General features: G+C 33.7%; 1 protein-coding gene across 1 annotated transcript in view; it reads right to left on the reverse strand.

The window, feature by feature from the left end:
* Window positions 1–13,420, reverse strand: part of ADAM18 (ADAM metallopeptidase domain 18) — a 96,598-nt gene that overhangs the window by 60,201 nt on the left and 22,977 nt on the right. Inside the window, exons 7-11 of the mRNA XM_029226177.1 lie at window positions 12,716–12,893; window positions 10,455–10,520; window positions 7,291–7,362; window positions 6,920–7,086; window positions 6,074–6,155 (exon numbers count right to left, since the gene is read on the reverse strand). Coding sequence (XP_029082010.1) covers window positions 6,074–6,155; window positions 6,920–7,086; window positions 7,291–7,362; window positions 10,455–10,520; window positions 12,716–12,893 — 565 coding nt within the window. The remainder of the gene's footprint in view (window positions 1–6,073; window positions 6,156–6,919; window positions 7,087–7,290; window positions 7,363–10,454; window positions 10,521–12,715; window positions 12,894–13,420) is intronic.

Below are 13,420 nucleotides of genomic sequence, written 5' to 3' on the forward strand. Positions count from 1 at the left end.
ACAGTATCAATTCTTCCAATCAGTGGATATGGATGTCTTTTCATTTATCTGTGTCTTCTTTAATTTCTTTCATTTGTGTTTTAGAACTTTTCACCTCTCTGGTTAAAGTTATTCCTAAGTATTTGATTGTTCTTGATGCTATTGTGAGTGAGATTGGTTTATTAATTTCCTTTTTCAGATAGTTCATTGTGTATAAAAACATGACTCTTTTTTTTTTTTTTTTATGGTACGTGGGCCTCTCACCGCTGTGGCCTCTCCCATTGCAGAGCACAGGCTCTGGACGCGCAGGCTCAGCGGCCATGGCTCACGGGCCCAGCCGCCCCGCGGCACGTGGGATCTTCCCGGACCGGGGCACGAACCCGTGTCCCCTGCATCAGCAGGTGGACTCTCAACCACTGCGCCACCAGGGAAGCCCAACATGCCTCATTTTTGTATATTGATTTGTTTCTGCAAGTTTACTGAATTTGTTTATTAGTTTTAAGAGTTTTGTTATTGTTGTTTAATATTTAGGACTTTCACACATATGACCATGTCATTTACAAACATAGATAATTTTACTTCTTTTCCAATTTGGATGTCTTTTCTTTCTTTTTTTTTTCTTTCTTTCTTTCTCTCTCTCTGTTTTGTTTGTTTGTTGGGGTTTTTTTTGCCTAATTGGTCTGGCTAGGACCTCCAGTACCACGTTGAATAGAAGTGGTGAGAGCTGGTATCCCTGCCTTGTACCAGATCTTAGATGGAAAGCTTTCAGTTTTTCCCCATTAATTATGATGTTCCCTGTGGGCTCTTCATACATGTCCTTCATTGGATTGAAGTAATTTTCTTCTACTTTTGGAAATTTGTTGAGAGGTTTCATCATGAATGGATGTTAAAATCTGTCAAATGCTTTTTCTGATTCTATTGAGATGATCATGTGAATTTTCTCTATAATTTTGTTGTCATGGTGTATCACATTGAAAGCTTTGCATATGTTGAACCTATGTTAAACATATGTTGCATCCGAGGAATAAATCCCTCTTGGTCATAGTGTATAATACTTTTAATATGCTAAATTTGGTTGAATTTGGTTTGCTACTATTTTGTTGAGGATTTTTGCATTTATGTTTACCAGGGATATTAGTCGTAGTTTTTTTTTCCTGTGGCATCTTTGGCTTTGGCGTCACGGTGATGCTGGTCCCATAAAATGGGTTTGGAAGTGTTCCTTCATTTATTTTTGCAAGATTTTCAGAAGGAATGGTATAAATTCTTCCTTGAATTCTTGATAGAAATATCCAATGAAGCGATCTGGTCCTGGACTTTTCTTTATTAGGAGGTTTTGGATTACTATACTAATTCAACCCCTTATTTGTTATTGGACCGTTCAGTCTTTCTGTTTCTTCTTGATCCAGTGTTGTTAGGTTGTATGTCTCCAGGAATTTATCCATTTCTTCCAGGCCATCTGATTTGTAGGCATAAAATCATTCCTAATACTCCTTTATTATCCTTTTTATTTATCAGACATCCATTGTAATGCCTCCTCTTTCATTTCTGATTTCATCCATTTGAGTCTTTTTTTTTGCTTAGTTTAGATAAGGGTTTGTCAATTGTGTTTGTCTTTTAAAAAAATCAACTAGATTTGTCAAAATTTTCTATTGTTTTTCTACCCTCTGTTTAATTTATTTCTGCTCTAAGCAAAGTCTTCAGAAAAACAGAAATGGAGAAAATATAACTCATTTTATGTAGTCATTATTACCCTGATATCAAATCCAGAAATAGTCAATATCAGAAAAGATAACTAAATTTCAATGTAACTCATCAACTTAAAGGCAAATTTTCTTAAAATGTTACCAACTCAAAAGGCAACAATAAATTAAAAAAAGACAGTGCAGGAATGCAAAGCAGGTTCAACAACTGAAAATCGGTCAATAATACACTCACCATATTAACAGACTAAAGAATAAAAATCATATGTGTCTCAATAAATGTAGAAAAAGGCATTTGACAAAATTTAACATCAATTTCTGGAAGAACAAACAAATAAAAAACACTAAGCATGTGGGAATCAAAAGGAGCTTCCATAACCTGATAAAGGACATCTACCAAAAAACCTATGACTAACATTGTACAAAATGGTGAAAGACAATGCACTTCCTCAAAGACTGGGAAGAAAGCAAGGATTAGGACTCTCACCATTTCTACTCAACAACATAATGGGGATTCTACCTGGTGGAATAAGTCAAGAAAAAGAAAAAGCATGCATATTGAAATAAATAAAATTATCTCTATTCTCAGATGAACTAATTATCTACACAGAGAATTCCAGTCTATCAAACAGCTCATATAACTAACTGTCTTTCCCAGCCTACAGAGGGTAGTCACCACAGGCAGCATAGATAAAAGTTGGGTGAGTTTGATGGACATCATAAATATACTCCAATAGCTCCATGTTTATAAGACAATGAATTCCTTTCTTTTCATTACACCAAGTTCACAGCAAATAGATGACCACTGATCACACATGTCAGTCAATCAATAAAATGATTAAAACCAATCCCAAATGTTTGAGCTGGTACCTCAAATCCAAAATCTCAAGTACTTTCACCTATATTAATAAATTTAGTATGAATCAAATATAATTCTGTTCTTCTTTGTTTAGAACCATTAATATCTATTCCTTCAATTGTTCCCCATTTCTTTGGTTTATAAACTGTTGCCTTCCAGGGAAGCCCTCCCAACTTTTATTTTTAATCAGTGACCATAAGGGCTGACGGGAATAGAGCAGGGGTCAGTAAACTATGGTCCAGAGACCAGGTCTGACTTGTGACCTGTTTTGGTAAAGTCTGCAAGTAGGAATGTTTTTTAAGTCTTTTAAATAGTTGAAAAAAATCAAAAGAAGAACACTATTTTGTGGCAAATGAAAATTATATGAGACTCAAGTTTTAGTAGTGATACGTTAAGCTTTAACAAAACATGGTCTTGCTCATTAATCTGCACCTGTCTACACTGACTCTTGCACAGATCACATGGCCTGCAAAGCTGAAAACATTTACTATCTGGCCCTTTACTTACAGTTTGCTAATCCTTAAGATAGAACTTGAAGTGAATGTATCATTATAAGGCATCCAACTCAAATAATGTCATTAGAGGATCTCTAAGCAAGAGAAGCTAGAAGGCTCACCTCACCAGGCAGATGAGGATCAGCTACTACAAAAAAATCCTCAGACAGATTTGGGGTTTTCGAATTATCAGATTCATCTTGCTTGGTTCATCCAATGTTACCATCCCAAATCTAAAGTCTCACTCCTTTCCAATTAATACCCTAATTATAAAATAACAGATCTGGTGCCACCTTGCATTTTTAATTCTGCAACATGAACAATTAATTTGGGGTGTGATTCTCAGCTATATTTGCCTAGTAGTTACAAGAAAAAAAGAGATTATTTTAAAGCCACCACAGGATCCAAGAAGAATTTAATAAAAGCAAATGAGTAACAGGTAACAAACAAATTATTGTTGAAGCAAGAGAGGATGATGAGGCGACTCTGAGACTAGAAAAGCAGAATGTTGCTACCAACGCCAAGACTGGTTGGATGTATGAACGAGGAACTGTCATTAGAATTCATAAACAAGTGCTGATAAGCAGGAGGAAAAAGCACAGAGGGAGGGGATGTTTCACACGACCAGGAAGCAATTGGTTCTGGGGCACTGCTCCAGGCAGGGCCAGAATGTAAAGACACTATGACACTTCCCTTCCTCTCTCCAATCATCCACATTGGCTGAACATACCCAAAAGCCAGAAGCCAAAGAAGTCCAGGGAATATACTGTTCTTATGATGTAATCAGAGCAGGTAATAAGCAGAAAATGGATCTGAGAGCACCTAGTGAGGGACTGATCCACAATATAAATATTAAGAAATATTAGAGGATGTAGAAATAAAAGAAAAAATTTAAATAAGAGGAAAAAAATAGATGATGAGTCAAAATGCTCTCATATATAATTAACCAAGTTCCAGAGAGGAAAGGGAAAGAAAAAGATTAGCAAATAAATAATATTGATATAATAAAATTTCTCAGGTCAGACGTAAATTAGTATCCAGATTGAAAGGGCATCAATATAACAAGCATATTGGATGATAAAAGATACCTCGCAATGATAAAAAGATCTTAAATGTTTCTGCAGAGAAAACAAGCAGACCACATACAAATAAGTGAGACTAAGAATGGTGTTAAATTTCTAAAGAGAAAGTAAAAGGAGAGGACTTTTAAAATTTCAAGGTTCAATTATTTCAAAACCAAAATTAACCAATCTTTTAAAATAGCTACATTTTCTTTCTTTCTTTTTTTTTTTTTTTGCTATATGCGGGCCTCTCACTGCTGTGACGCGCAGGCCCAGCGGCCATGGCCCACGGGCCCAGCCGCTCCGCGGCTTGTGGGATCTTCCCGGACCGGGGCACGAACCCACGTCCCCTGCATCGGCAGGCGGACTCTCAACCACTGTGCCACCAGGGAAGCCCTAAAATTGCTACATTTTCAATGACGCAACTCCCAAACAAGTTACTACCCACCTACTTTTTCAGTAAATTATAGGAGTGTGTATTCTAACCAAAATGAGTAAGCAAGCCAGGAAAGAATACACATATTCCAAAGGAGACAAGACAGAAGATTCTTAAACAGCTATGCAAAAAGTCCAACGTAGATTGGTTTAAAAAAAAAAAAAGATACATCTATAGAGTTAAAAAAAAAAAAAGGAATTTCTGAATCATGTAGGAAAGTGGAGGCAATTTATAACTTAATTAAAGAATTTGGACAAAAACAGTATGATGTAACTACTAATTTGGGAAGAACCAAAAGTTATGCAATAAAGGCGACAATCTCAGTTCATTATTTGCCTCATCAGAGAATTAAACACAATTCTAATAATCTGTATAATTATAGAGAGGAAGAATAGAAGAGGCAGAATGTAGAAATGATGAGCTATTAGGATGTTAAATTCTGACTTCAACATAAGAAGTCAATAGATAATGCCTAAATTTGAATACTCAAGAAATTTAATGGGCATATTATTTAGAAATATAGAGTAAAAGAATGAACAAACTATTCCTACACATACAAACATGAATAACTATCACAGACGTAATTTTGAGCAAATATGTGGCAGACACACACAAGAACACACACTCTATTATATCATTTACAGACAGCTCAAAGAAAGATCAAATTAACCAGCGATTAAGTGTCAGGATAGTGGTTTTCTTCGGTATGCGTAGAAGGTGAGAGGAAGCATGATTCTTCTGAAGTGTTGGTAAGATTTTATTTCTTGATCTCTGGGATGTTTATACCTATGTATGACTTGGCCAAAATTAATTGTGCTATACACTTATGACTTGTGCAATGTTCTCTATATATGATGTACTTCAATAAAACTTTCATTTGAAAGGAAATAGACATTAAGTTGTATGCCAGGAGGGAGAGGTTGACAAAAAAAGGGGAAAGAGGATTCAAGGAGTATAGATTATGCAAAGGACTGATTTAGTTGTTTTCAGTATGTCTTGTAAAACGATTTTTATTCATAATATGTGTGTTACTTGATAAAAATTTTGCAAGAAAAAATAATAGTAGTAGAGTTATATGTTTCAACATGTATACATCTTTTAACAAGCTATTCAAAATAGTTCTGAAATGATACATAAAGAAAAATGCTGAACAATAATATATAGCTAATGGATACATATATTTGTAACAATAGTATGAAGTATGCAAAAAATGGCACGTATGAAATCATGACTTTTGTTATTTCTTGAATTTGAAGGAGACACAACAGGAAGCTTTAACTTTTCTCTAAGGTTTTATGTCCTCTAAAAATCTGATGCAAAGTTAGTATCCATTATACCTAGCTGGTGAAATACCTAGCATATTTCCCTATGTTTGAAGTTTATGATTAAAACAACTTTCTGAGATTAAAATAATGGTGTCCCAACAAAATAATGATAGAGATATAGAGAAAAAAATCAAGTTTACTTAACTATGTAAAATAATACTTTTAAAATACAATATAAAGTTAAAAAAAAAACAGTAAAGAAGGATACAAATTACATACCATAGCAATACCTGCATCACAGCTTTTATTGCATATTGTGCCAGGAAATGTTGCTCCCACATATTTAGGCTGTTTCCTGTAACTACATCATTATAGTATGGCTTTTTTATTAGCATGGTTACTCAGAACAATTTACTAGCTTACTTATTAAATTAAATCTCCCATAGAATTTAAAATAATTTGTCAAACATATAATTTTTTATCTGAATAATATCTAATATATTATACAAGGTGCTCAAATCATTGAAAACTATAATTCACTTTAATGCCAGTTTTCTTTCCTAAACTAACTCTTTGACTTGATACAATTTTATTTATCTCAAACTCTCCTCAGTTTCCCTTATTCAGCATTCACTGTTTTGGTCACTAAAAGTTAAAACGAAAGGGATTTTTAATCTGTAGAAAAGAAATCTTGCCTGTTCTAAAGATAAGCATTTTTAAAAATTAAATGTAACCAAAACACTCAAATCTTTCTTTATCAAACAGTAGACATGAAATGTATTCACATAACAAGGTAATGTTAACTGAATAGTGTCAATTTTACATCATTAGTAAGCTGAGGCTTGTCTGTATTCTATAGTATAGTTGATATCATAAAAGTTCATGAAAGACAGACTTTTTTGCATAAATTATACTCCAAAATATTTTGTCATATAAGTGATTCAGGTTATTTTATTTTTATTATATTTCCAACCACACTATCACCTCAATGGCAACAGCTATGTTTTCTTTAACATTTTCCAAGGGGCCTACAGAAAGCTGAAGAACACAATAAAGGCATTAAATTATAAAATTAATGGAATTCTCTATGTATATCTCTTTATTAATGTAGAATATTGTGCTTACATAAGTAAGAATGTTACGTCATGGGGCCGTAGGATAAGATAGTCCTGTTTCCATGTCAAAAATCTTTGTAATAAATCATCAGCATCCCCATTAGTAGAAATTTGGTTTTTATCTGACCACAATTCCAAGGAGGATAGTATCACAGTCAATTTGAACTGACTAAACATCTAAAAATAAGATTTACAGTATATTTATTCAAATAACATAAATCATTACATCAAAACAGTACAAAAAATAAAGAAAAAGTTTACTTGATTACTTTGGATATTAAACCAAATAAAGGGCTTTAAGTCATTAATTTGTCATGATATAATGGAAAGGTTTTCAGTGACTTTTTATAAAATTGTAAATGTAAAGAAGTTAAAACTTACTGTGTTGACAAGGCCGATAAGCTGAATAATTTTCTGCATTACAGCCATCGTTTCTGATCCCATATAATCATGCTGAAAAAGAAATTTTTATGATTCTTTAAAAAATGTGAGTGACAGCAATTTTTTTTTATGGCAAATATATCTTGGTGATACCAGGCAAGAAAACCATAGGATCTGTCAGACAATTTAAAGCATACTAACATAAAGATGATAATATTTACAATAAATGAAAACAAACAACAAAAAGAAAAAAATCATACTTGGGCATTCAACATAGATTCTCACTTGTTATATATGTTAAAGACATTGTCCAGCAGAAACAACTGAAATCCTCCAGAAGTACTAAAATAACTTCACAGATCCCTCTGTATTATAAAGGGATTTCTTGAGGTAGACATTTTCTATAACACAGAGGGAATCAACCACAGTATTTCCCATTGTATGCTTAGTAATTAAAGAAGAAGCAAATACATAAGCATTAAAAAAAATCAAAATGCTCAAATAAATCTTTAGGAAAAAAGACAGAAATTGTAATGATGTAAAGTGAAGATTATGTGGAATGAATGATTCAAAAATGTTTGATAAAGAACAAGATGAAATAGGGTAAAGGAAAAAAGAAAGAATTTTTCCTCTGAAACTCATAAATACATTTTTTAAAACTAAAGTATAGTCGATTTACAATCTTATATTAGTTTCAGGTGTACAGTATAGTGATTCAATATTTTCATAGATTATATCCCATTCAGAGTTATAAAACACTGCCCCTATTCACTGTGCTGCATTTCAGTCATCAAGTAAATGCTAATAAAAACCACAATATGTTCTCAGTATTCATACACCAGAATGGCAACAATTTACAAAAGACTACCAATACCAATTACTTGTGAGAATATGGAAGAACAAATTGTTATAGTCACTTTTGGAGATTATCAATATCCTCTAAAAGTAATATACACTAACCCGATGATATAACAATTTCACTCTTAGGTAGATACTCAAAAGATATTATGTCTACCAAATGGACATTCTTCCAAAGAAGACACACAAGTGGCCAACAGGTACACTAAAAGGTATTCAACATTACTAATCCTCAGGGAAATGCAAATCGAATCCACAGTGAGATATCACCTCACACCTGTCAGAATGGCTATCATCGAAAAAACAAGAGCTAACAAATGCTGGTGAGGATGTCAAGAAAGGGAACGCTTGTGCACTGTTGGTGGGAATGTAAATTGGTACATACACTATGGAAAACAGTATAACGGTTCCTTAAAAAATTAAGAAAGGAACTACCATATGACCTGACAATCCCAATCCTCAGTATACATCCTAAGGAACTGAAATCAGTATCTCATAGAGATATCTGCATTCCCATGTTTACTGAAACATTATTCACAATTGAAACATTATTCACAATAGCCTAGATACGAAAACAACCTAAGTGCCCATCAACAGATGAATGAACAAAGAAAAAGTGGTATATATGTGCAATGGAATATTACTCAGTCATTAAAAAGAAGGACATTCTCCCATTTGCTACCGCATGAGAAACCTGGAAGGCATCATGCTAAGTGAAATAAGCCAGCCAGAGAAAGACAAAAACTGTATGGTATCACTTATATGTAGAATCTAAAAAAAAAAGTCCAATTTCATAGAAACAGAGAAGAGAATTTTGGTTTCCAGAGGCGGAAATGGAGAAATGTAGGTCAAAGGGTACAACCTTTCAGTTATAAGAATAAGTTCTGAGGGTCTAATGTGCAGCACAGTGCCTAGAGTTAATAATATGGTATTGTATACTTGGAAGTTGAAAGCAGATCTTTAGTGTTCTCACCACACACACACACACACACACACACACACACACACACAGAAAAAAGAGTTAACTATGTGAGGTGATGAATGTGTTAATTATCTTGATCTTGGTAATCAATCCACAATGTACATGTACATCAAATCTTCACATTGTACAATTTAATTATATACAATCATATTTATCAATTATGCCTCAAAAAAGATGGAAAAATATTAACTGAATTGGTCAGATGGTAAATATCTGATACGTTCAAAGAAAACACTGTGACCAGAGAGGCTACAGCTGGTTAAAGAGAGGGCAAGGCAGTTAGGAGGTGTGGCCAAAGAGACCCTGGCCTAATCTGGGGATGAGGACGCAGGCAGACAACACTGGGCATCCTAGGCTAGTTTGGGGTTCTAATCGTATCTAAGTCACACTTAGAATTAAATATTTATATTTGAAAATAATCAGAAAATTCCATTACGCCTTTGAAGTTAAGGAAATTTCTAATTATGTTTAAAGAAAGAAGAGAGATAGACATCAAGGTCCTATATAACACAGGGAACTATATTTAATATCCTGTAATAAACCAGAATGGAAAACAATAAGAAAAAAAGAATGTCTATATGTGTATAACTGAGTGGCTTTGCTGTACAGCAGAGATTGGCCCAACATTGTAAATCAACTATACTCCAATAAAAAATAAATAAATAAATAAATAAAATAGGGCTTCCCTGGTGGCGCAGTGGTTAAGAATCCGCCTGCCAATGCAAGGGGCACGGGTTCGAGCCCTGGTCCGGGAAGATCCCACATGCCGTGGAGCAACTAAGCCCGTGCGCCACAACTACTGAACCTGAGCTCTAGAGCCTCCGAGCCACAGCTACTGAAGCCCGTGTGCCTAGAGTCTGTGCTCCGCAACAAGAGAAGCCACTGCAATGAGAAGCCCATGCACAGCAACGAAGACCCAACACAGCCATAAATAAATAAATAAATAAATTTTAAAAAATAAAAAGGGAAATCTCTTTTTTAAAAAAAATTCAATAAATAAATAAATTAATTAATTAAATAAAAATGTCTGGGGTCTCAAAGGTAAATTACCCCAAATTGGCAATTCCGTGTTTTAATTTTTCTATCAACATTTAGCAAAAAGTGTAGCTACCTTTCCATGATCATTAGAAATATTAATTTAGAAACCTGTAAGACAGCTAACAATATTAAACATTTCCATAAATTGGTTTCATAAAGTTAATACTCAGAAAAGTTTTAACATTTCAGCTGATGTTCTCTAGGTGATAGCAATAAAACATTAAGCAAAGAAAGAAAGAAAGAAAGAAAAGAGAGAGTGAGGGAAGGAGGGGAGAGTTTGACTTACCAAAGCTTTTTCCACTATAATGTGCATTTCTAGATACTGGGGTAATAGTTCTGAAAGAGTTTTTTCCTGAAAGGAGAATTTATCAAATGTTAACATGTTTTGAATTTGTTAAGCACAGAGAGTGACATGTAAAGGAAGCAAAAAGGATGTATATAAGACCCTCAAGAGGACTTAACAATATAAATTAATTGTAAATCAGAAAATTTACTTGAAAACAGATTCCAGGTTTAAGGGGATCCCAGGGAGCCTGATAGAGTAAGGTGGGAGTCTAGGTACTCACTATTAATACTGCGTAAGAGAAAGTGAATAGCTCTGTAGCTCCAGAGCATAGGCTGCATGCCCCACTTGATATGAGGTAATAATCCTTGATTGTGCCAAGTCAGTCAGCTATGAATCAACAATTTACTACATCGTCATTTAGTACTCTAATGGTAATTTCTACATGAGCTATATTTCTAACACATTGAGATACCATTTCACACACAGATATTTTAAAGAAACCAAAATTTCTTCCTTGACCCAAGTGCATTGGTAACTAAATCGAAGAGTAAGGAGGATACAAAGATTGGGTCTGTCATAAAATATCTTAGCTTACTATAAATAAACAGGCAAACAAACAAACTGGACTTGACAGTAGAGCCTAGGTTTATATTTCCATAGGGAAGCAAACTACGCCTGCATCTTATGTATGTATATACTGAGATGCTGACATTTTTCCTTTGTGGTCGACATTAAGTTTAAAGGTATTCTGTATTTTGGTTACCCTTACTGTGCCTGTATAAAAATATAAGTCAATGTTGACAACCATGTCTTCTGCATTGCAGCTTGATTGAGTATAATTATAAATTATGCGTGCACCATAACCAATTTCGAGTATGTTTCTGCACAGTAGGTTTCATATTTTAATAACAGCATTGTTTTTTATCCTATTTGCCTTTCCAAATTTATATTCTTATTTTCAAAATAATAAATAAAAAATGTAACTTTGATACCTATGTTTTAAAACAAACTTATAATACTATTCACCATAATGTCAGATGTCACTTTCAATAAAATGAACTTCAAAATTCATTTGTTTTTAATAGGTTATCTTTATTTCCTTTTGTAAAACTTTGTGTTCATTTAAAAAAAATAAGTATTGAATCATAGAATATTGCCAAAATAGCTCACTGTATCTCATATATTATTCACTCAGTTTCCCCCAGTGGTTACATGTTACAAAACTATAGTATGTTTTCAAAACCAGGATATTGACCTGGTACAGTGTGTATGGGTATATCTCTACATCATAGTGTCATGTGTATGTTTATATAACCAGCACTGCAATCAAGATACAAAACTATTTTATCACCACAAAGATTTCCCTTGTTGTACCTGTTTAAAGTCAGATGAGATTATACAGTTAGAGGAAGAGAAAGAAAAAAGAATGGAGAAAAATGAACAGAACCTGTTCTGTTCCTGTAGGGCACTTTCAAACACACCAACATGCATATAATGGGAGTAACAGAAAGTGAGGGGATAGATAAAAGGGCAGAAAGGATCTTCAAAGAACTAATGGCCAAAAAGTTCCCAAATTTGATGAAAAAACATTAATTTAAACATTCAAGAAGCTCAATGAACTCCAAGTAGGATAAACTCAAAGGGATCCCCTCAAAGGTACATCATAAGAAAACTGTCATAAGGCAAAGACAGAGGCTCTTGAAAGAATCAACAAAGAAGGGACTCATCATGTACAAGGAATCCTCAATAAGATGAATAATTTTTGATTCTTCATCAGAGACCATGGAGTCCAAAAGACGGGGAACTGAAATATTCAAAGTGATGAAAGAAAGAATTCTATATTCAGCCTACAAGTAAATTAAGAGAGTTTATTAATATACAAATGATTAAGTATTCTAGAAAGATATGTCCCAGTAGTACGTAAAGCTATATGTCAAAATATTAAAAGTAATTTTACCAGGGTAGTGGTAACTATTCTTCCTATATTCCTAAATTTTATTCAATAATATGCATTTTTGTTGGAATAAAAATGGAAAACAAGAAATATTACATTATACATCATACAACAATAAGCTTGACACACATTATTGCATATTTCCATGTATTTTAGATGGAACATGGATGTTTCATTTACTGCTGTAGAAAAAAGATACCAAATTTTATATTACTACTCAACAGCTAAGTAGTTCCTTTTCATGATTAACACAATTCTACAGAAGTAATTTTATAGTACGTCATAACATCCAAATTGTCTCAGTTACCTGTGAGTTTAAATGGATTTTATAGGGCTCGTCTTTCTGCCAAATATTGCTGTAATTTTCTGCTAACATTGGCATATCTGGATTGTCATTTTTCACTTGATAAATTATGTGCTCGAACCTTGCTGAAGATTCCAATGGCTCAATTCCATAGCTGATATTTTCAAACTGAAGAAATCCCCTGAATATTTAGAAAGCTGTGATATAAAAATCCTGCCTATGATCCCAGCAGACCTATAATCCAAAGTGTTGTAAGAAATGAGAAACCATAGTGAGGCACATGTGTTAAACCCACTCTCTTTCCCTGCCTTTTTTCAGCTACCATTAGTAACTGAGTAACCACATCTGCGTCAGTTTTTCTCATGTATTAAAAAAACTAAATATACTGAAAAGTATTTTGTATTTTCTGTATAGTAGTCACATTCATTCAAGATGTATTAATTAAGGCCAAGTATTTGCTGGGAACCAAGACATTTGTTGAGAATTCCAAGGATAAAAAGTTCCTATTCTTACAGGGGTTAGAATTAGAGAAAATGGATATATAGAGTGGAGATCTAAAAAGATTAATATGCAGGAAAACCACATTCAGAGGATGTCAGTTTTCTGAGTTGATATGAGCAAATTCTGGAAATCAGGCAACCAAAAGCAAAAGGAAGTTAGGAAGAGATTTTTGCTCTGCTCTGGACCTGTCTTCATCTGATAAACTCA

The sequence above is a fragment of the Monodon monoceros genome, unplaced genomic scaffold (genome assembly GCF_005190385.1).
Source record: "Monodon monoceros isolate NGI ecotype Baffin Bay Population unplaced genomic scaffold, NGI_Narwhal_1 Super_Scaffold_17, whole genome shotgun sequence".
Classification (NCBI taxonomy): Eukaryota; Metazoa; Chordata; class Mammalia; order Artiodactyla; family Monodontidae; genus Monodon; species Monodon monoceros.